At 37.0% G+C, this 25,512-nt stretch overlaps 1 protein-coding gene across 2 annotated transcripts in view; it reads right to left on the bottom strand.

Moving 5' to 3' along the window:
* The window catches only part of PDE4D (phosphodiesterase 4D), a 436,095-nt gene that overhangs the window by 376,579 nt on the left and 34,004 nt on the right, over nucleotides 1-25,512 (bottom strand). Inside the window, exon 1 of one of the 2 annotated variants that reach the window (XM_075447149.1) lies at nucleotides 8,332-8,600. The exons of the other annotated variant lie outside the window; for it this stretch is intronic. Within the exon in view, the coding sequence (XP_075303264.1) occupies nucleotides 8,332-8,600 (269 nt within the window). Of the gene's footprint in view, nucleotides 1-8,331; nucleotides 8,601-25,512 lie in introns of those variants that run through there. 2 annotated transcript variants of the gene reach the window in all.

Here is a 25,512-nt window from a genome sequence, read left to right as displayed (position 1 = left end):
CATTCATTCTCAGACATTATTACACCTTAAAGTATTCCAAGCTTACTTGAACAATCTATTGTCCATAAAAGTCTGTGACTACTAGTCTACAATAATCAGCCTCACTGTAAGAAGCATATGTGTGGAGCACTTGTCATGGTAAGATTCTAACTGATTAGTTATATCTGTTATAATAAGAATATTTGATAAGTACTGTTAAATCTGGTGCATTAAAGAACACAGCAGAGTTCTGATCATTAAGAAAAGCACAATCTAAGAGGAAAAGAGGTTACAGTTAAAGCATTATGACATGACTACAAGTGTTTCTTTATAAGCAATAAATGAAACAGAATACCTCCTTCTTGTCTTACATTTCACCCTGTGCATGCACAAAATCTTGCTTTTTTTGCTATATTAATTCTGCACGTGTTCTTTTTAAAGAACTGAATGCAGAGGCTTAGTAAAATTAAGTTGTTGAAAATAACAGATAGAAGACCCTGAACTTTTACTAAAAGAGGAATATACAACTACCAGAAAAGTAGTTCTGTGCTAACATGAAATGTTAGCCATGTAGTGTCTTGCCATGTTTGATGAAGGAGAGAGAAGACAAGATTTCTAGCTGAATTTTGAATGTTTAGAAAATGGAAAGCCAACCCACTACCAATTTATTAAATGTACTAATCTACACAGTATAAACTAGTAATCTTTTACAAGATTATTCCCTAAAACTTTGCAGTGAGGGAAGATGCCAATATTACCAATATTATCTAGTGACCAAGATCAAACATTAGCTGGAAAAGACCTCTAACTTGCCCCAGCTAGAGACCAGTTCTAAGGCTGGTTGTTTTCCCTAGATCAGGACAGAAATATGCCCCCTGCTAGCAAACATTTCACTGCACTTCTGTATAAATTGTTACTCTGCCCTTTGACAGTGTAAAGCTTGCTGGCTCCAGTCAACAGTTGCTCCTTATGGGACTGGTAGGTTGGCAGATAGAGAGGCTGAGACTTCTCTCCCAACCATCTTTCTCACATATTAATTTATCTCTTGTTGGAACGAATTCTTGGAATTTTTAAGCTCAGTGTTCTCCTAGACCACCAATGGAAAAATCATGCTCGGTACTAGACGAAATAGAAGCATAAAACCCCCAAAAGTTCATGAGATACAGAAGACATGTCAGAAGGGAAGAAAAATGGAGTAATACCTGCAAATCCCAAAGAGGATGAAACTCTTCAAGACTGTATGAAAGGAAAAGCCAGCTATTTGCTAGACTGTGCTAAAGAAATTGTAAGAATACTCCCATAAGATATATATCTATTAAGAGATATGAATTACTATGAGAACTCAAAAAGGAAAAGAAACTTCTGAAGCTTTTATAGCATGTTTGAAACTTTGAGGTTATGTATACTGAACTACACAATATCTATGAAATCTTTAATTTAAGACCAAGGTACAGTGGATTCTTGAGATTCAAAACGGAGGCAAAGGCTACCATGCAATACCAATTTCAGCTTGCATAAAACATTGAAAAAGTGTAAAATTGCAGAAGAAACAGACAGGATTGCACGGGCAGGGGCAATAACCTGTTTTAGCATACCACAAAGAAAACAATAATACACATGTGCAAAATCAAAGTGAAGATAGCAAGTTTGCAAAATGCAGTCAGAGTGATCCAACAAGCAGCAACGCGGAAGACTGCTTGAGTCCAACAGGCTTCCCAAGATGTTACACAGTAAGCTAATAAAAACATTCTACAAAAACCACTGGAACTTTTTGTAAATTCTAAAAAAACCCCAAAACTTAAGGAAATTGGAGAATTTATCATGCTGGAAGGGCACAATACTTAAAACCTTTGCAGTCACACATAATAACTTGCAATACAATTATAGTAAGACATAATAAAAATTTGTGGATTCAAAAGCACTCCTGCAAAGTAGTTCTTGCTTTTGAGGTAAGTACTAAACAAAAGTAGAACTATAGGAACTCAGTTCCACTTCTGCTAAAACATTTAGAATATCTCCTAAATTGTGTCCAAAACAGAACATGCCATTCAAGATATAAGGTCAGACAGCAGCCTGGCCCAAGCAAAGCACTTCAGCTTTTAAAACTTGTGAAGAATTATCAGACCTACAAGGCAATGAGGTCACCCACAAAAGAGAAAAGCTCAATGAAAATAATTGAGATACATTTTCTTCTGGAAGAAAAGAAAAGATGCTCAGGTTTGAGCTGTGGAGAAACAGTATTACTTCCCTCTGGTAAATTAACTTGTCAGTAGTTAACACCATTGTGCAACATCTTCAGCTTACTGCAAGCCACTCTGTAGACACTAGACAGCATCACATTCCCCTAACTCACTCATTGCCTCTGCCCCACTAACCTACATGTATGTGTGCACAGATCCCATCAAATATACATACTGTCTTTGCAAGCCTGTTGTCTGTTTGTACACAAGCATCCACACAAGCCTGCCCCTCTTTACATACCAGATTTCAAGCAGAGTGGATATGTGGATTGGGTTATCTTACACATTTGTAGTATGTCTCTGTGACAATACTGTGAATTAAATGATCTCCTGGGAATTATTTATGCACCTGTTATGCATATCTTTACATTCTATGTGGAGAGGATCATATACTAATCCAGAAAAGAAGTAACCCATTCTCAAAAGCCTGAAAACCAATGGCAAAGAGTCCTCTGTAGCACGCCAGTTGTTAGCTTGACTAAAACCTAATGTATTTGGTCAGCTGATTTAGAAAGTGAATAAAAACTAGATGAGAAAAAGCAAGGAAGAAGTAGAAGAAACTCAGATACTTTCTTAACTGAACACAAACAAATAAGCTCACACATGCAAATGTGCAACTTATCTTTTTTCATATTACTCAAATAATCTCCTCTAAACATTACATTTTATTTTAATAGTTCCAAAAGGATGTTATTGTTAGTTAAATTTAATTGCATCTGTAACCTGATTAAACACTGCCTTGAATCTCATGAATACATGCATCTAATTAAATTGTGAAAATACACAGCTATCTGGCTTCATTTTGAAATATTCCTCCATAACACTCAATTTTTTAATTCCACAGAAGTTTGAAATATTATGCACAACTCTTTCTAAAAAATTTCAGCTATTAGTATAGAGTATACATACACAGAGACTAAGAATCCTATCCTTCCCTAGTATTCTTAGCATAATTATCATCCTACTCTCTTTTGATGGCTCTTCCTTTTGAAATACTTTTCATATACCAAATTTTAATTACGTTAGTTCCCTGAAAAGCACTGAGTAGTGAAGTAGAGGAAAACACAAACAGGCATTAAAAATCTTTAAAGAAAAATATATCTGGAAAATTGGAAGCAAATTGTAGTGAGAAAAAGTCTACAGTTTCAGTTTCATCTAGCTTCACCGTAGTTTAGTAGCATCAGGATAAATACACTGAACCAGGCAGTATAGCACCACATTAAGTTGAATATTTAGCTCCTCGGCAATCTACCTGTAATGAACACTTGAGGTTTTGCTGTCTTTTGCAATTGGTACTAAAAGTTCATGAAAATATATTGTGCAACAAAAATAAACAAAGACTTGAGTTTATCAGTACTCTTATGTCAGTTACATTCCTGAAACTTAAAATGGCACACCTTACCCGTACCTATCTAAACTACTTCTAAGGCATCTATCGTTTTCATATCTGAATGCCAACACCAATGTAAAACTATTTACCATGGGTGGGGACAAAGGCTGGCTGAATTCATATGAAAGTACTCTATGTAAGTGAGCACACACTTACATTCTTACTGTCAGTAATCGTATTAAATGGGTAGGTCTGGGGGTACATGTTTAAAAAAAAACAAGAAACCCTGAACATCAGAAAGTACTAAATGATCCCCAGAAGAGCTGGAGAGGGGACAGATATTCAAAGGGAAGACTGAAAATGGACTCATGAATAACAAACCCACTTTACATAATGAATAAAAAGGTCATATATCACTACTTGTTGTATCTGAACACACACAAATAAACCATAAAGACAGAAAATACTCTGTCCAAATTTGTGTATAACAGCAAAAAAAAGAAAGAAAAGACTGATTGAACATTTTGTGTTCACTGAGAATTATTAAGGCAGCAAAGAAAAAAGGCCAAAAATATCAAGCTCATGCATGCCATGACTTCATACTTCCAATTAAATAGATACAATTTAGTTGCTATGTTGCACTGACCCTACCATCCTGCTGCAAATATTTTTGCTTCTAGCTTCTCCTCCCTTTCCCACAGAAAGGAATTTTTCATGGAAAATACAGGAAAGCTGGCTTCCCATACGAATTAACTAAAGCTGTATGATTTAACGTATCTAAACATCCTTCCACAGACCTTTGGACTTGTCTCACACACACTGGCTGTCCACACAGCTGGGGAATCGACAGTCTCCTTCCCTGTAACCGAAGGCCTTCTTCTTTCCTCACAAATCGCAGCACACACGATCCCACCCTGATGATCTCCCCTGTCCAACTGCACTAGGGTAACAGATGGCTTAGAAAAGGCTTAGGAAGAGCCAACCAAGACCAGCCAGAAACTGAATTTGTCAAGCACATACCAGAAGACCTAATTTATCTTGTCTGTGTCCAACTGTAACATGTGCTGTTGTGTCAGTATATTGACCAGATGTTCAAGCATTACAATTACTTTTACAACAGTGCAATATAATCCAGATTTCTGAAGAACTTGAGCTGTTTTTGGCTAGAGTATATTTGAATTCCTGGCCAGGAAGCTTTGAAACACTTGTTTCTTTTCAGTTGCTATGGTTGTTTCCTCTAGACTGTAGACTGACACTGTCTATAGACTGAGAGCGATCCAGGCTAAAAATTGAATATAGCTTAAACAATTTTAATGTCACAGTTATAGGCAAGAGTAGCTGTAACACTCTCTGGAGCTATAAGTTGTTCAGAAATTTCTCCAACAAAAATGAAGACCCTGTGGATCTCTACCACTTAAAATCTTCTATTTCAGCTCACTCTTAATACTGTATTTTTTCCTCTCTAAAATCCAAAAATTCGTCGTCTACCTTTCAAGTGTTAAAATGAATTCAGAGTTACAGCTGGCAAAGGATAAAGAAGAAAAGGAAGGAGAGAAGGACTCATAAAATGTCTGACGTTAAGGGCTGGTGATGAACTCTGAGTTGAAAGAAACATTGGCAAATTTCCCATTACACCCTTGAAAGCAAAATCAAGATACATAACCACATTTCTGAACATAGTGCATGGAAACCTCCTACTAAAAACAAATTTTAAAAATAACCTATTACGTCATGCCTTGCTGAACACAACCAATACAGAGAGAACTGATTTAAATAAATGGTTCCATCAATTTCTTAAGCACTCCCTACTAAATGTCCCAGTTTGTGTGCACTTTTCATGACAGTTTTCATACAAGACGTGGTTTTCAGAAGACATAATGGTCCAAATTTTCTAGAAAGCAGAACCATAGAGTTTCTTAAAGAGGTCTTAAAAGCTTACATACTACATCACCTTTTTTAATCATAAGTAATTGCATGCCTTTTACATAATATACCATTGTTCTACTGTATAAATGTACATGTAAATGAACATTACATCTTATGATTTTATACTTCATCACATAAAACCAGATGGAAGGCATTTTGACAGTTCACAACCAGGCCATTTATGCAATCCTTACAAGACTGAATATCCCTGGCATATGACTAAAAATGATAACTCAGTTATTCATGTGAAAGGATAACAGTAACATCATAAAGAAAATGCATTTTGGTGTCAACAGTTCTACATCCCAATCCACTACAGGCATTACAAAAGAACACACAGCAATATTTTTAGTGTTATACATTTGGTTTTTATGCTACCTACATTCATAAACTTCTAATCATAAGAAAATACTAAATTTATAAATCTAGTGGTACTCTGCAAAGTCAGAATGGCTTTCCAACTTATTGGTGACTTGAATAAGATCATGTTATTAAAACTTTTAATGCCTGTGCAAATGATGAACTAAACAAGAAAGACGTGTACAAAAATTCAACAACTATTGTTAAAGTACAAAACAAATTAAATTAGAAATACAAGAAAATAAGAGAACTTACAGAGCAGGTCATAACTATGGTGGAATAAGTGACAAGCACTAAAGCCGAAATGGATCCTCCATAGTACAACATTTTGGAGTAAGCTTACAACTACCCTATTTTCAAAAGCACTATTTTTCTATGAGCTGCCTAAAATATGGATATGGAATTAAAACCACTATACTGCCTATGTAGCCAAAGCATCTAGAACTCACATGTCTAGCACGCAGCATCTCAGTTTTCTGAACAGATAACAAAGTGAAGATGTATCAGTAACTATGGACTTGAAGTGATTTGGCAACAAATAAATATTGTAAGCACACAGTAGTGCTTCTGCTTCCTTCATATGCCTGTGATGCTGATCACACATATTATTACTTAAGATCAGCGGTTTTTCTCTTCAGCTTCACTTCTGAAATACTATTGTTCTTTGTAAGTTCTCAGGTAATTTTTTGCAACTCTTTGCTTGACTACATAATTCGCTACTTTCTTAAAAAGAGAGTGCTACTAAGATGAGCCTGTCTTACAAATCATTTAGAAAGAACTATGAATTTTCAACAACAGTATTCTGCGGGCCTAGTATTTTACATATTTGGGAAAAACCCATGCATTTCCTTCACTCCACATCGTGCTGAAAAGGCATTCTACCCAAACTCAAAACTTTCTGAAGCTCACTAAAGGAAGTACTTTTAAACAAAATTCCACTTTTTAATACTACACCAGCATTTGCCCTTTCATGTTGCCCAAACTTGTTTGTTCACTTCATACCTGTCCCTTTTAATACTCTTCCTACTTCTGTCATCTTAGTCTACGATAACTAACATAACAGACACATAATCACACACGATAATTTCCCTCTGTAAACTTTCACAAATTCTTGTTTATTTTCATCTTATAATATAAAAGAGCTCTGCCCAAATTATTCTTTTTTATCCTACATGTTCTCATGTATAGACTGTTTTATAAATTATTTAATGCAGATCAGCATTTGGAGATCCTTAATGTTGTTGGGATTTATGCATAACTTTTAAAGGAACATGAAATATCCTAATTTCATTCAGTTTTCTCTGTTACACATGCAATTTCTGACCAGGTACGCTGGTTTCAAAACAAATATTCGTTAAGTATAAAGGCACACTTCTTTTTCCTCATCCTTTTCAAGGGCAAATTTGATAAATTATTTTATCAAAGGAGTATTTTAGCTACAGAAATACATACATTGTAAACATTTATGTACACAGGTATGCAATGTGCAATACACACACCAGTCACACAGCTACAGTGTAAATCTGGTTTCAGACAAATGAAGATAAACTTGAACAGCATTTCCGTTTGCTGCTTAGAATGCATGACTGACTTTATTCGAACTTATTTCATTGTCCTTCTTTCTTTGTATTACATTTTTATTTGAAAAATGATGGGGAAAAAAATCTCACAAGAAATACAGAACACATCAAGATGTCAGCACCATCAAAGCAAACAGGAATGTGTTATTGAGTTACAATAATCTCATATGTAATGTTTGAAAAAATAATAAATTATGTAATGAAATTATGCTGTTGTTTTACAGAAGATTGATGCAACAAAATTAATGTCTTTTACAGATTTGATCACAAATACATGTCTTAGAAATGATCAAGTTACCAAAAAAATAGCACTAGTGAATAATTTAACAAGGAGCTCCCTTTCCATCTTTCCTCTGTTTATTCTAGCAACTGCTTTAATAAAAACCACTGTTTCATACACAATATGTATTCGCACCATTCTTCTCTCTCACGTCTTTATTAATTTGAGTGGTTAAAAGATAAACAAGCTTCTGTTATTCTGCTTAGGTGTGGACAGGTCATAAATTGCCAATAAATAAATAAATAAACAAACAAATAAATAAATAAATACTCCATACATTAAAGAAAAAAAATAGCCTACTCACTCTGGCCTGAACAGCACAGAATGAGGTAAGTACTTTTCCTTCTGAAGATTTTATTTCTGGGGGAGGGGAAGAAAGGAATTATTACCTAAGAAATCAGAGGAAATCAAGCAGCTTTGGTGCAAGCAAATATACGTTTTCTTAGTTTCTATAAATTAGTATTTTAAACTTGAGGTCTTAAGTTAAGTTGAGTAACAAATTAGAACTGTCTCTTTCAACTAGAAGGATTCATGCAGGGATCAAACCAACAAATATAAGCACTGACATCAAGAAGATGAATGCTCTGTGGAAAAAAAGTTAATCTGACATTTCATCATAACCTCCTCAGTGCTTACCAGGTATGTGCCACTGTGAAACGCCGCTGCTTTGGTATGCTGCTATTTAAAAGCATCCTGCGCAAAAGTCTTGGAGAGTTTCGAGGAGAAATAACTGGAGACAGCAGAGGAGAAGCAGGTGAAGATTTCCTAGATGTCCTGGATTTTTCATGTTGTAACAGGTTTTCCCTCAGGGTCTTCACAAGATCTTCATTTAACCATGGATTTTGACAATGTGTGTTATCCACTTCAGGAACACCCAAAGTGTCGGGACTTGTCTGCTGAGCCATGTTTCCCGAGTAAGTTTGTTATTAAGGTCCAATACAACTGAATATTGGCTCAACCGCTTAAAATATTTCCTTTCTAAATCAGTTCCCAAGAACTGTGCAGAGCTCAAACTCCAGTTCAGCCTATTCTGTTTTCAACATGGTGTCGCCTGCCCTTAGCGTCTCTCTACAGATAATGATCTACACAGAAAAAAGCAAGCTAACTCCTCCACAGAAACCTATTAAACATTACCACTCCTCTCACAGCCCTGCTGCCAAAGATCACTTATTAGCTATCATAGCAAGTAAGCACGGGAGGAAGAAACTGCTTTAGCACAGCTTTTGTCGGAACTGTAAAGCTGCCAGTTAAACTATCGGAACTAATGTGCTGCAGCTGCTTGAGTGACTTCTGGTTATGTACATAAAAAGTGCTGGAGGAGGGCTTAAACATCAGATGTGTGCTCATTTTGTTTGGTTATTCTTTCTGTTTGCTTATTCCTGAACCTTCAGGGAGGCTGAAAGGAAGGGGAACTGCTGAATAACCTCTTCTGTATTTTCCAGGATCTACATTATTTATAGTAGTTCGCATTTACAAATCAAGATTACAGACTTTTACCTGTTCAGTTAACTAGAAAATGCTACAATTAAATAATGCAGAAGGGCTTAGGTTCTGCCTTCTCCCTCCCCCCACCTCCCAAGTCAGTTTATCACAACCAGTTTTCAAATGCGTTTAGGAAAGGTTAATACCTGCTACCTTACATTCACCAGAAAAACAAAACAAACATTTAAGATATGCACACAAACTGAAATAAGATTATGACAGATACTAGTATCTGTCTAATAAGATGTTCTTAATTCAGTATATCATCATATCATGACTACTGCTCGAATCAAGGAAGAGCCTTTTTTCTATTCAGAGCTGATGGGGAAATAAACTGTCAAAAGGTGCTAGAAGAGAACTTCCAAAACATAAAAAGTCAAAAGTACTTGCATTTATTTGGTCGATACATACTGCTATTAAATTTAATTTTTAGAATATCTTTTTTTCACGGCACTATGCAAACAAGATATTGTCGCAGTTTTCTGATCCAACAAAATCTTTGTCAATCAATCCTGAGATTTTTTTTTATTATAAATTAAAATTACCCACTTCATCTATTCCGAATGACAAAATTTTTATAAACGTGTTCAATTTTGTTCGTAACTCATTGATAGCGGACAAAGACCTGTAATAACTGGTGGTAGGCTAATATTTGCTTAAGCTTGGTACACTCATTTTTACAGCAACAACAATCTTTTCAGTTATAACCACACTTCCTGTTCATCCTACAGGAACAAACCATCACCATTGTGTGAGAGATTTCTTTTTAATGCAGAACATTGGTTGCATATCATTTTCACTGGTGCAATATGTTTTTCCTCTTACTTTGTCTTAGAATCCAGCTTTCCTTTGTGAATAAGAATTTCCTTTTGAAGCACAAACAGTGTTCAGGCTTTCAATGGGGTGAAGGGTGTTTGGCCACGTTTACATGACCAGGTGTGAAAGGCAAATATCGCTTTTTCTCTTACAGCAAAATCAGAAATCCTGCAAAAGCAGCTTTCTGTCACAGTGGAGAGAAATCACCTTTGTACCTAGCACCAAAGCCACAATTCCTCATGAGGTTTATAAAGAGAACATCCTTATGCTGACAGAAGTAGAACAGAACAGCAACTAAAAGGTCAATTTATGTTAAGAATGCCATTGCTATCAGGTGTCAGCCCCATTATGTAGACAAGTTTAACTATACTGCGTCATATGTGAAATTTGATAACAATGTATTTACAAAATTAACTCAATATTGAACAGCACCACAGAATGCAGAATCGACTGTGCATCAGTTTTGTGTATTTTTCTAAAATTTTATAGAAGATTTAATCACTATGTAAAAACTATCACTGACCAAATATAGAGTCCAGATAGATATTATTAAAACCACAAAAAACCAAAAAATTAAACTACCTTTTATTACCAACAAAATATAAACTGAAAACTAAGTGTTAGTCTACAGACAGAAAAAGAACTGGATTAAATCATAACTAACACACAACTGACACAATAACTGCTTCCACTCCTTTTCAACTGGGAGAGTAGTATACACAGCACTGGTCCTCAACAAGCAGACAAAGTAAAAGCACAACAGACGAGAATGTTTATTTTATATCTATTAGGAACAAACATATCACCTCTCTATTAGTCTATGATTCTTTCTTATTTATCAAAAAAATCTAGCAATTACACACGAGTCCAATTATTTTTTTCAAACAGTGTTGTCTGTATGATGAGAGCTATGTTCTTTTGTGCTACGAAATACTGCCACCTGACGTCTGTTCCAAAGGATGGTCTTCAGATAGCTGCAGTGGCCTTATAAACCGACCCAGTGGAGAACAATGAATCAATGACGTCAATAAGACCATCAACATTTATTATAGTGGCCCTGGGATCATGCTCTAAGTTGCACTATGTTACAAATATAATTACAGAAGGGGAAAGTATTAGTCCACGGATCAGCAATTTCATTACTCTTGTTCTTAAAAATATTAGAACTATGTCAGCGAGGACCATTAGCTTGACACCCTGCATTACGGGTATTGAATGGGTTTGCCACATATGGAAAGAGGTAATATGTAACGTGTATAGAACAGCAGGATAGGCCTTTTAAGAGGAAGAAAGAATTCAGTCACTACAAAGTAGCACCATTTGGGTGAACAGCTAACTAAAATGCTTTTCCTTACTTGGTTAATGGGTGAAATTTCTGAATGTAGATGTTCCATTCTCCTAGATACCTTATTTTGGCATATGCCTAGCTCTTCCTCCTCAGAAAAAAAAAAGTAAAGAGGTCTGGGACTACTGAGATCTTCATATGCTCAGAAGCACAGAAAGCTAATTTTAATTGCTATAAAAAAATCTCACAATATAAATGATTTAAGAATCTGTTGAGCTAATCTATGTCATGCCTAGCATGTATATGTACTATGAAAGCTCTCAAGCTTGCCCAGGAAGTTAAATGAAATCCTTTGGACTGATTTTGTTATAGACAAGAAACATGAACAGCCTTCACTGTAATAAAAAGCAGAGGTCTAACTTCCAGCAATATCGAATAACAGCTACATGAGTTAGACAAAATGCTTATCTTACAGTCAGAACTGGGGACAAGACTTGGCAGAAAAAGGGTAGTAGCATGAGTTAGCCTACCCAGGTGCTAGAATAAAGCCTTGAAATGAAACTATTCCTTAAGGAAAAATTATAATTTTAAGATAAATGTGTCTAATTACACATTAAAAAAAGACAGCAAAGTAGAATTTTTTTTCCTATCAAGATTCTGAGTAATTAAGGAACAGCCCTACTTGACTGTGTTTTAATAAAGATCTACCTTCAAAGATCACCACTATTATTATTAAAACTACAAAACATTGTCAGCTACTCCTTTGAAAAAATTCTTCCGGTAAAAAACACAGTAAGTGTTTTTCACACACATTAAGAAAGCGTAGGGTATAATTTCAAAAGTTGCTGTGGGGTTTCTAATCATTTCTAGTCCGATAGGTTAATTTTCTGGACTCTTCCCCAGTCCTACTAATGAAACAAGATCACTGAAAGTGATCTATGAAATTACTGCTAGTGATTTAAGCATGTCCATGTCACATGTGCTAAGGGCATTTGATTCACTTTCTGATTAAATGTTCTAATTTAAAGGCACTCATAGTTAAATGTAATTTTGGAGGTTTTACTTAGTCACAGCTGCATAGGTAAAAGTTATATCAGGATCAGATTTCATTCTGCCTGCTGTACATTTAACTAAATCATCATAAGGCTCAGCTCAAAAGCTGAGAACTACAATGTCCTTGTAACAGAATTTCAGTACCACAGAAATCTAGAAGTGCCGGTAGCTTCTGTTCTCTTCCAGTGACCACTTAAAGATACAACAAAATGAAATTCAAGCATTCAATTCTTGTACTTTTCATAAGCTTTCTTATGAAATATGTTTCCTTATGATAAATGTACTTAAATATTGCAGGCTCTAAGTGTTCACATTTCTGTTAATTATGAAGACTAGAAAGAGCTACAGCATACAGAAGAGAATAAGCGAATAGGTTCTGCAGGTAATACTATGCAAAATTAAACACGTATTTGATCTCACACAAAAGAGACTAAACAAGGATTAAAAAGTAATTTCTGTGTTACAACTACTTTGAACAAAGAGTATGATAAAGTTATTTTAACATTGTAAGTACTAATCAACATATAAAATATATTATGAGATTGTGGCTATTTTATTTTAACTTTAACAGTATGTTTCTTATTAGAGCATAAATGCAGTCATTCACAAGGAGCAAAAGAACTCTTTCACATAAAATATGAAAGGGAAAAGTTATTAAAATACCTTACTTGGGACCAAGTAGAGAATTCCAGACACATAGGAATACAAGCAAAAGAACAACCCTCTGATATGTTGCTTCTATTAAAGCAAACCATTCAGCATCACAGATTCATAGAAGAATTCAGGTTTGTGATGACCTCGGGTGATGAAGTCCACTCTCCTGCTGAAAGCAGGACCAGCTGTAAGGTCAGACCATGCTGAGGTACTAGAGCACCCGAGAATGGTGCAGAAGTGGAGAGAAAAGAAGACGGAGGTGGCTGTCAATAATGGGTGCTATACCATGGTTTGATTTCCTGAAGCAAAGAACAGAATACTGAGGGTAAGTTGTGACTGCGGAGAATGCTAATTCTAGATAAGGTAGAAAATCAGAATCTTGGATGATACTATGATTCTTATTTGGAAAGAGAGGTTAATGCATGAATTGAGGAGCATAGCAGTCAAGGAAGAAAAGAAGGATAAAAGAAGAAATTAACAGGTGATAGAAAGTGTTAGTAAAATGTTATGTACCAGCAAATTTCACAGTATCATTTTAATACCTGGCAATTGCCCCATTCTCAAAGACCTGATATAGTATCTATGGATTTGCTAAGTGCAGGGTAATGCTTATTGGACTGTTTTCCTAGCAGTTACATGCACAGTCTGCTGGGGAGACCAGAGGTACCACAGAGCTGCAACAGGTGACTAAACAGAGGATTGGTTACACTTCGCATAGAAATAGCAGGCATCCTCTGATAAACAGCCCTCTAATAAACAAAGGGAAGGAAAGCATGTGCAATTCCAAATATTCCAAGGAAATTGCAGGCTGCTGTGTTTACGCTGCATATTTGTCCTGAGTAAATTTTTAATAATATCCTAATGGAACAATGGTAGCTAAAATGGCATTAGAAGACTGAATCAGGTCAACTTCCCAAATAATAGTTGGATAGACATACATTGTGTGTTGTATTTAGTCAGTAATTTCTTTTATTATCTTTTTTGGAGTGTTTGGAAATATTGTCACAATTCTATGAAAATAAAATACTGTTCAACTGCTGATTCCCCCAAATGAGCTGCTGGTATTTTGTTCTCTTTTCTATGCATGGTAGAAACAACAGAGATAAGAGAACATTGGGTCTATGATAATAAAAGAAAACAAGTACATACAACAGCTATGTATTAAAATATGGCCAGGGCCCATTCTAAGAAAAAAGAGGAAGATTTTGCAATCCATGCAGAAGGACTTCAGCAGTATTTTATGCAAACGTCAGAGAAAACACAGTCTTATACTTTCAAAATAATTTGCTAAGTGGAATACAGACCCATAACAGAACTTCTAAAAAAGCGCCAAACTTTAAAAGGAACAGTACAATGTGTTTCTGAAAAATGAATTGAAAATAGAGATTCTCTGAGATCTTTGCAAGGTTCTACAGTTCTTTCTACAATGTCTGCTGCTACAGAGAATGAATTAAGGATAATTTCAGAGTACAATTCTTTTCTGGAATAAAATGCTATAAACTGAACACCGTTGGGGGCCATCCACCATTGTCCCACAAATAATACAGTAAATGGTGTGTCACAGACCTCCAGATGAAAAACACGCACTGCCATACATGCACACAAGAAAACAAAACAAATGAAGAGGGGGAAGCGATCATCTCAAGAGTAGTGTACTTAATATTTTGTTGTAAATGAAATCATTATGTCAACACTGCATAGGGTAGCCTGGAGATTTCCTTCTAACAAGATTAGGTGTTCCTTAACTTAAAGAAAAGGGTTAAGAAAAACTGTCACTATAATCAAGAGCTTCCGTTAGAAAGGACTACCAACACAATCTCATTTGACTACACAAAAAAAGCTATGAACATTTGAAAATAAAACGCCTTTACTGTACCAACCCTTGGAAAAAACACCTCAGCCGTTGTGATGGATGTTAGAATATTGAACAGATACTTCATAAATATGAAAGCAGCATTTCTTTAAAAATATTATATTTATTGTAGCTAGAACCTTGGCTTGCCAGGAAAAGACAGGCAGATGTATCATTCCCCACATATATAGGTTAACATAGAAGTGAATGACCTCATATGACAAATAAGAATAGAGTAGCAATAACTGTAATTTCTAAAGAATTGTGCAAGAAAACATTTCCTGGGGTAAGATTAAGGGAAATGAATGTACTTCTACACAATTACGTCAAAGAACAGACAGAAGCATTAGGCAGCATTCCTGCCACTGCAATGCATAAAGATAATTTAACTATTAGTTAACTGCAATTGAAGGACATGGCCTACACGAGCAGAAAAAAATTATAAGCATAAATTGCTTGCAGAACAGTCCTGCAGAGAGAGGAAAGGAGAGGGAAGTGGAGAGGACAGGGCATGGAAAGAACGAAGCCGAGTCCCACCTCCCCAGTCCATACCTAATATGGATATAGACTTGATTAAAAAGTATAGCTATGCTAGTTGTAATCTTAGATTTCCTGGGACTGGACCTGTGACAGATACTGTTAGAGCTCCTGGGAAATCAATTAGGTTAGTGATGAGAGCATAATTTTGCCTGTTGATGTCAGTGAAGGCATGATAGCTTTGTAAAAATCTAAGGATTATAAAGTATCACAAGTACTTGGCAAAAAGCATATCAACATTCCAGATTCCCAAACTTCAGAGTTTATTTCTGAAGCTAGCACAAGCAATAGCTCTTAACAAACTAGACTTAACCCAGGCCCTCCAAGCATGTTGGTTAAGCCAGAGTATAATGTACAAATAAACAAGTACATTTCTGAGAGGTCAGGCACATGGACAGAAAGTTTACTTAATAAGGAATGTTGACCATCTGTTATATTTCAAGTAAACTGTTATTTTGACCATGCATTAAAAGCCAGGAGGATTTCAAAGAAATATTTATAAAATTGAGAGATGTTAAAAAATTAAAAAATTAGGTCTAAAAATCTACAGTAAGGTTACATAATTATTTCATTGTCTGGAGATGAGCTACTACTTGATGGCAGAAAATGAGTGCATTGAAAGAGAAATCCTAGTTACTGAAAAAGCTTTAATACCACAGGGTGCTTCAGAATTTGGAGAGTTCTGCTTAGACTGCTGAACTTATGAATAGTTCAATTCAAGCTTGTGACTGTAAATTGTTTTTTAGAACTTCCAAGTTACTAGGATTTTGAATAAATAACGAAAATATACTTTTTAAGAAACAGATTCATACAATTCACTTAGAGTCACTCCCGTATCTTTTTTATAGGTGTTTAAGTGCTCACTTTACCTGTTTGTAAGAACTGGAATCTAAATAGCACAAATGATTTGGTTCTACAATGTTATTCCCAGTCAGTTGATAAGGCTCTTTGAACGAGTTAGGGGGCAAAAAGTTCCTTCCCTACATGGAAAAGCTTGAGATTGTGATACTGTGAATGTATCACACTTTTTCTTTTACACAGTTCCCAGAAAGTATGATTTTCATAAATCTTTCTGGAATCAACGGCAGGTATTTGTGTTTCTGCCAGTTCTACAGTGTGTTTCTCTCCATCTTAAGAAGAAGCACTTAAATGGTTTCAGGCAACCTTTTGTGGATATAAAGAGAAATTTAATTCTACCTTGCAGAATTCCACCCTGCAGAATTCTACCCTGCAGTCTTAAATACGGTTATTTTCTTCTGAATGTACAGAAAAAACCTCTTGAAAACTCCTTTTGGTTGCATATGGCTTATAAACTTTTTGTATAATAAGAGATCTCATTTTGTATAAGCAATTATATTTATCCTAACATTTGCCCAAAGCTTTGGAGAAGTTTTCCTTCAGCTTTTGCAAGGAAAAGACTAGGAAACAGGAACTACAGCGTAATGCACAGCACTAAAAGGCGATATATAACCAGTGCCTTAAAAGAAAATGGTCACAAAATTAATTATTTTTAGTGCATCTAACTAGAGATATCCCAAATAATTTATTGAAGTACACCACATGGCATATATAGTTACACAGGAATAAAAATACCATGAATTATGAAAGTAAGCATGGCTACTCTCAGATACTCCGAAGTACTTCAACAGCAGTATAAAATTAATATATTTATGGTGGAAATATCTATTATATTGAATTAATAATATTATTAATTCCTATTATTCTTTAACTAATATATAATTAAATAATATATTTATGGTGGAAAGCAAACTTAATTAGCAGACCTTTAAGATTACCTTATAGACTGCTCAAAACTAATACTAGAGAGGTTTTTTGTCTGGGCCTGTGTCCACTGACTTCAAATGGAGACAGGAACAGTCTGTAAAAGTAGGACAATGAAAGAAGGAATCATCAGTCCTCTGTCACCCTCTACAGGAAACATTCTAAACCAGAAGCAGTTCTTAACTAATACAGAATTATGCACATCTGTGCCACCACTTCATCATTGGTTTAAGGGACACTTCTTTTTTCAGATAAGTTAATGTTTCAAATGTTCTTGTTGGATATAACTGTAATTAAAATGTCTCTTTTCTTCATTTATAAAGCTGCGGACAAGAGAAATTGTCAGATCTGAATAGAATATGTTAAGCATCTGTATTACATTAACACACCTGAATAATCGACCAAAACAAAACCAAACTAACAGGGCAAAAAATTACGTGAAACATTTGAGTTGCAGTTGCAGAATCCCAAATTCTAAGCTGAATTTTAAACAATCCTTTCTGTGCTTAGACACATATTCTGGTTTTAACATTAAAAAACATATACAAGAGATCACTAAAAATAACGTTTGCCAGCAAGTGGAAAAGGAACTAGGGATTAAGAAGGATTTTTATGCATTTGAATGTAAAACATGAAATCCATTCACTGAAAGAGATAATCCAAAGACCAGATCACAAAGCAGCTTAGTATTTTTTTTTTATTTTATAATTCTGCTATTTGTTGCTCGTTTCCACAATGTTTGTTTTTATTATGAGATATGAGATAATTAGATAATGTCCTAAAACTAAAATTAAGAATAAATATTGAGTTTATTTATACCTTGACTCTAAAACAAAATGAAAAAAAAAAAATAAAAAAAGAGAGAAAATCTTCCGGAGGTTATATTATTTTCATTGACTAAGGTAGCAGGGCATAATGACAGATAATTCAATTTTATGTAGCAGGAAGATTTACCTTTCCAAGTTTTATTACCCCTGTTGCTTAGAAAGAAAACCTGCATTCTGCTGTCCCAGCTGGCTCTACTTCTGTTGTAGCTGCCTTTGTCTCCAGCCCCATCTCATGCTCCTCCTATCTGGACTGTCTGGATCCAACTCATTCACTGGCCTCATCTGGGGCTGCTGGCTGCTGTGCCCCCCACCAGCCCTGCTCAGGTGCTGTGGGACTCTGCCCTCCCTGTGCCGAGGGAATCCTCTGCTCCCAGAACACGTGCCCCACTCTCACCACTCACTGACGCAGTCATACCACTATAGTATAGAACTCAATACAATGTATTACTACAGTGTATAGTCAAAATTATATTTTATTACTAATTATGCTATAATGTATATTCTTGCCTGACCAACCTAGTGGCCTTCTGTGGATGGAGTGACAACATTAGTGGACAAGGGAAGAGCTATGGAGGTCATCTGTCTGGACTTCCATAATGCCTTTGGCACGGTCCCCCACAATATCTTTCTCTCTAAAACAGAGAAATATGGATTTGATGGATGGACTGTTCTGTGGATGAGGAATTGGCTGGATCATCATACCCAGAGAGTAGTAGTCAACAGTTCAATGTCTGGATGGAGGTCAGTGACGAGTGCTGTCCCCCAGGGCTCCGTACTGCGACCAATACTGTTTACTATCTTCATCAATGACATAGGCAGTGGGATTGAGTGCACCCTCAGCAGTTTTGCAAATGACACCAAGAGAAGTTGTGTGATTGACATGCCTGAGGGACAGGTACCAACCAGAGGGACCTGGACAAGCTCAAGAAGTGGGCCTGTGTGAACCTCAGGAGGTTGAACAAGGCCATGTGCAACATCCTGCACCTGGGTCAGGGCAACCCCTGGTATCAATACAGGCTGAGGGATAAAGCGATTGAGAGCAGCCCTGCCAAGAGGGACTTCAGGGCACTGGTGGATGAAAAGCTGGACATGAGCCGACAATATGTCATTCGCAGCCCAGAAAGCCGATCTGGGCTAGTGTGCTGGCCCCCATATCCTGAGCTGCATCAAAAGCAGCGTGGACAGCAGGTCGAGGGAGGGGATTCTGCCACTCTACTCCACTCTGATGAGACCCCACCTGGAGTCCTGCATCCAGCTCTGGAGCCCTCAGCACAGGAAAGACACGGACCTGTTGGACCGGGTCTAGAAAGAGGCCACAAAAACTGATCTGAGGGTGGAACACCTGTCCTCTGAGGTAAGGCTCAGAGAGTTGGCGGTGTTCAGCCTGGAGAAGAGAAGGCTGTGGGGAGATCTTATAGCAGTCTTTCAATACTTAAAGGGGGCTTATAAGCAAGATGGGGACAAACTTTTAGCAGGGCCTGTTGTGATAGGACGAGGGGCAATGGTTTTAAACTAAGGGAGGGTAGATTTAGACAAGATAGAAGGAAGAAATTTTTTACACTGAGGGTGGTGAAACACTGGAAGAGGTTTCCCAGAGAGGTGGTAGATGCCCCACCCCTGGAAACATTCCAGGTCAGCTTGGCGGGGGCTCTGATCAACCTGATCTAGTGGAAGACGTCCCTGCTCGCTCCAGGGAGGGGTTGGACTAAATGACCTTTAAAGATCTCTTCCAACCCAAACTATTCTAAGTTTCTATGATTCTATGAAAAGGGAATATTCAAATGGTCTGTCTTGACAGAACAGTCACTCAAAGAGCAATGCATGAAAACACTACAAGTTCATGCCTTCTGTGACTTTTGAGGGCACAAAATTGAAATTGTGCTCTTCACAGAATGCAGAGATATAGAACAGTAAAGAATAAAACTCCATCCATGCTTCATTTACCTTGACATGGTTATGCAGTGTATCTTTCAACTATATAAATTATTCCAGGAAGAATCAGACGATGTGGTAGGATTATCAAAAGAAAATTTCTACCAGGAAAAAATGCTTTCCAGAAATTCTTTCTTGATATTTAGGGCACCAGGCCTGACATATTGAGGTTAGAAGGGTGCCTACAAAGAGTTTAGTAGTTGCATTTGGGGATTCTTGCTGCCTGCCCTGACACTGAATCAAAGCAGTAGAATATTATAATCTGGAAGAAGGTGGCTGAGCACAGCCTATTTGCATTTTAGGAAGGTTGGACTACCTTTTAAACATTTTAATGTGCCTCTAGAATAATTTGTAGAATGCATAATCTTGTCCATGTATAAGCTTATAAGTCCTTTCAGACTATCAGAGGACATTAGGACTTGGTACCTTTTTAGGGAAGTAAGAGTTCAAGACTGCCTCTCAAAACAAGCACATATCCACAGAGCTGTATTTAGCATATTGGTTTCATAATGAATCATTGTCACAGAAATGAGCTCCCTCTCTGACAATCACGACTCCTGTAGTTGTTTGGTGAAGTGAAAAGAGGATTAATGGAGCCAACAGAATTTTGCTGTACCTGACTAAAAATGCTGAAGTAGAAATGAAGAATATCAGAAAAAAAACCACTTGTTCAGCCAAAGCATCAAGGTGCTTGCATTGCTTTGTGAACACTGAGGCTCTGGTCCGTCTGTTCTTTAGTGGCAAAAGGTTGCATTAGGCAGTGTGAGAAGAAACTCCCACCTCCTATACAGATCTTTTAATTATTTTCTTTTAATATGTTCCTATGAGAAGTCAAGCATGATGAACCTAGGAAGAGTGCTAAATACCAAGAAAATAAGAACCATACTGGGTCAGACCAAAGGTCCATCCACCTGATTATAGTTTCTCTGACAGCTGGTAAGAGTAAGTAATAAATGAAGAGTAAAAGACAGGAAGCATGCAATGACACTTCCCATAATAGCCAGTTGCCAATAATTTGCAGTGTTTGGGACACCTCAAGCCTCAAGGTGTCTTTTTACTTCATAGAAAAAATCAATGGATTTTTCTCCCACGTGTTATTCCAGTCATTTCTTGAACCATCTAAACTTTTAGCATCCAAAATTCCTGACACAAGGACTTCCACGACTTGATTAAAAGATTTGTAGACAGCAATGCATTTTGGTTCATTTGAACCTGGGAGATACTGATAGGAGAAGGAATGCATAATCATATTGGATTCAAGTCTGTGGGATCTGCTGGTCTCAGTGGAAGGCTTTTTTAGAAGGGCAATTCTAAATTGCTTGAAGGAAGGAAAGATAAAGTGAAATACTTTCTCTGCCCCAACCCCCGAGCTGGAAAGTGGTGGTATGCTTCAGTGCTGGGATGTTGATTGTGCCTAACTGGCACCATTCTGCTGGAAAATAATATCCAAAAAAGTGATCCCAAAAGTGGCCTACTAGAGAGCTTTGAATATGTACCATGGTGGGTAAGATGTTGTGGGAGAAATGTTTCTGGTTCCATGAGGAGCTTTTTCTTGGAAGCTCCCTTTTGATCCTGATGGATACAGAAAAAGATTAGAAGGAATTACAGAGAAGACACAGGCAGGAGGCTGAAGTGCTCTCTGCAGTCCTCAGGAACCTCTGCACAGGTGAATTTTGCCACTCTTAAACTGACTCAGTTGTCAGTGTTCTTCATTAATCCCATTTTGCAGGAACTACGAAAGACTCATGAAAAATGGCGCAGAAACATCTATAAATACCCCATCTCTAGAAAAGGATCTGGAGGTGGTGTGTGGTGCTCTGAGAAGGCACGTGGCACCAAGGGATGATGAAGCAATGCAAGAAATGAACCAGAAAGTACACTCTATGTGTACCTTCTTGCTGCGTAATGCTTAAAGTGTTTGGTTTTGTTTTACACCTCCTTGACTGCAAGAATGCATACCTCATATTCAAAGCAAGCTCTTCTGACAGCCTAAAGGTCAGACAGCTTTGTAGCCTAAAAAGTGCAGAAACAGCAGGAAAACCTCTGTGTCCTGCAAATGTGTCTGAGATCATTCCATTATCACATAAACTGCTCTTACAGGAAGATCAACACCTAAAAAAATGCTACGATGAAAAATTACCTAACAGCACAATAAATATGCTCGATAGAGTAAATGGTCTTTCAGATAAACAGTGAAAGGAAAAAATAAAGGTGCAAAAGAGAAAGAGCACATAGGAAAAGGCAGGTGAAGAATGCTACACAGAGGAACTAGAAAGAAAACCTAGAGGTCTAAGAAATAGCAGTGGTGATGCAAGACAAAGAATGCTTCCGAAAAGTTAGTTTTGCCAATTTTGCTAAATGATCAGCCAGTTCTCTGTAAACTTTTTATCTCAGAGGAACCACAGCTCTGCTGGGGTGTTTGTGTTACTGTCAATAGATCGTGAATGTCATTATGTTGATAGAGAGCTTTGCAACTTCAACGCTGTAAGTTGAGAACCCTCAGGAACTGTATGTCCAGGACAGAAAACGGTGTGAGCTTGTGCCTAGCATCCAGTTTTCAGAGTCATGTAGTGACCCCATCCGTCTCCACAGCCAGAACTCTCATCCAGAAAATCATTATCTTCCATCCTTTCTCCTGGCCTTGACAAATACAGTCTTGTCTGTAATTCAGAACACTGCTAACAACAATCATTTCCCCAGCCAATCACTCTTATATGACACTCTATTCAATTTTATCTGTCTCTTTTCCTTTTTTTGCTGACATAGACTACTTGCCTTCACTTCTAGAAGCCTTCTCTCTCTATTCCACCCTACCTCTTTTCTTTCATCTTGCTGAAATGTCAAGTTACGCTTAAGATACCCACTTCCATCAGCCCTCATCATTACTAAATATCTTCAAGCTGTCTCCAGGATAGTCTTTCACTTAGCAGAAGCCACCTGCAAACATTTGAAAAAATTACCGCATTCATTTTCTACCTTCAAATTCTTCTTTGCAGCAACTTTAGAAAACTAGACTACTAAAAACAGTACTTCAGTCACATACTCACTTTTAAAATTCTGTGTTGAACTGCTGCTATATGCTGCTTTAAACGGCAAGATCTCTTTGGAAAAGAATGCTGGTTTGGGGATATTCTTGTGTTTTTTTAATTATGTATTGCTTAGAACTTGGGAGAACATAAACAATAAACAAAAAATAACAGTAACAATGAGTGCTTGAAAACCAAAGTCTATGGTTCTCTTAATTCCAACAACAAACAATCACAGAATCACAGAATCACAGAATAGTAGGGGTTGGAAGGGACCTCTGTGGGTCATCTAGTCCAACCCCCCTGCCGAAGTGCTAAAGATATATATGAATATCAGTTACCATCTGCTGTAAGTCAAGTCAATGCTAGCTACAAAGCTTTCATTAAGAAAATGGTCAAAATTTACCAAATAGTACGCCTGTAAACTATTGGGGAAATAAAAGTAGAAATTCTCCCTCTAGCGGACTTGAAGGAGAAATACAGAGTTACAGTAAACCCGAGCAAACAGAGTAACAAAAAGCTCTTTTTTACAATTCATTATTGATGAATGATTTGTTTATTTTTTAATTATTTAATGTCTACCCTACTGCAGTAGCTCTGAGCCATAGCCAAGAACTACAGCCTCATTTGGGTAGATTCTGTACAATTACGGAACAAAATTCTTTAATAAGTAGCTTAAAATTTAACAGAAATCATAGTGAAAAGACTGAGACAAAGGGAAAGGAAGAGTATAATAAAACAGAACTTTTCACATATAAGGTAGTGATTTCTGTGTAGTAGTAACATCTCAAGATTTTGAACACAAGTTCAAAGTTTTAAGGCGGATTTCAAGAACAATTAAATAGATCTGTGGATGTTCTAAAGATAGCTTCTGCCAAATGTGAGGGGTAGAGGCAGGAGAATGTACAAATACTTGTTAGACATCTAAGATGAAGGCTTTATAGGCTTATCTATGGACTGATGAAAGCCAGGTGCTCATTTCTTGCACTGGACATCATTGGTGAGCTGGACAGAAGTAATGACGAATTTTGAGGGGAAGACAAGTAGCTGGTTTTTGTGAAATAGAGAAGTAAGAGTTAGAGGACTGGTGCAAAAAAGAAGTGGACATAAAGGAAACGGCTCTATTGTTTTCTTGATTTGCATGAATGGATGTAAACAAAACGTTTTTACAGTTCCCAAGTCCAGAATTACAAAGGCTAACACAGAAAAGTAAGGTTTAGTTTAAAATTTCGTCATCATTATAAGAAAACTTGTACCTTTCAGTTTGTGTTCAGCTTGAAAAATTTTATATTTACATTCCTGGAAAGTGAACAGTTAAAGTAGTGCTTGGATTTTGGTTACTGAGAGCTCCACACAGTTGTGCTTTCTGGTCAGTCCCAGTCTCTTTCTCTCCTTCCTTGTCCACTCACACACAAGATTACAAAGCCCGTTCCCTCTCTCTTCAACCTTTTGTTCATAATTTTGTGTTAATTTCAGCCCCTTCCCTACTCCAATTTTCCATGCTGCAGCTGCCGTTTCACTTGTTAATTTTTGCCTTCTGAAATTATAACCTGCAGTCCAGATGAAGGGAGGCACAGCTGCAAGTCCTACAGCCTGGAAGAAGAGAGAGGCTGGACTTAATTAAAAATGTGATCCAGGGTTTGGAGTGGAGGAAGCAAAACAGAAATTATAAGTGGCAGGTTTAGCTCGATATATCTTAAAGAAGAGCGGTAGGCAAGAAAACATTGTTTTTACTGAATAAAATTAAATCCTATAAGAGAATAAAATTACACACAGAGTTGCATGGTAATCCCAAATCAAAGGAAAGTGCAGAGCCTGAATCAAATTTAAGCACATCTCTAACATGACCAGTGATGATTCCTCCCAGTTGGACCATACCTGCTTGTAATCACTGGTCAGTAAAAAGTGTTTGGTCAGTACTTTCCACCTGAAGGAGCAAAATTTGTACATTTCAAATCAGAATTAAACATGTTGTGCCCTGTCATACTGGCTGTACTGGGAAGCATGGAACATGTTCACCCCTCAGTTCTTTTCCTCACAGGAGGCTAATCAGTCCATAGAGCTCCCTTTTTTTCAGTTGATGAAACTGAAAGCACCAAGAGTGTAATTCGTTGTACAGAAGGTGACAAAGTGACTGGAGGATGGGAAGACTGACATATCAGCTATGGAAGAGGTACAGTGGCAGGCACCAGGCTGAAACTGACGTATGTGCTTCTAGCCGAGCCCCTCTGAGTGCACTGTGCACGCTACATGGCAAAAGCGGCTGTGGCAGAAGCAAGCCAATCAGGTATGTATGGCACATGACATCCCAGAGGGGGAGAAAAAATATGGTACCTGAAAAATCCCTAACACTTCTTAGCAACATATTTTTGGCCATTTTCTCATCTGCCTTTGCAGTGACCTTAGCAAGCAGGACTCTCTTGTACTTCGTCACCATTCAAATACAATTTGAACATTCTTTATTAATGACATTACTAGTAGTTTTTTCCCAATAATAAAAAGTTTCTTTCTTTGTTCAGACACTTTTAGTCTCAAGCACTCGCAAATCTGACTTTCTGTTTTTCCCCTGTA

Source organism: Opisthocomus hoazin, chromosome Z (assembly GCF_030867145.1).
Source record: "Opisthocomus hoazin isolate bOpiHoa1 chromosome Z, bOpiHoa1.hap1, whole genome shotgun sequence".
Taxonomy (NCBI): Eukaryota; Metazoa; Chordata; class Aves; order Opisthocomiformes; family Opisthocomidae; genus Opisthocomus; species Opisthocomus hoazin.
This window is presented reverse-complemented; position numbering and strand designations above follow the sequence as displayed.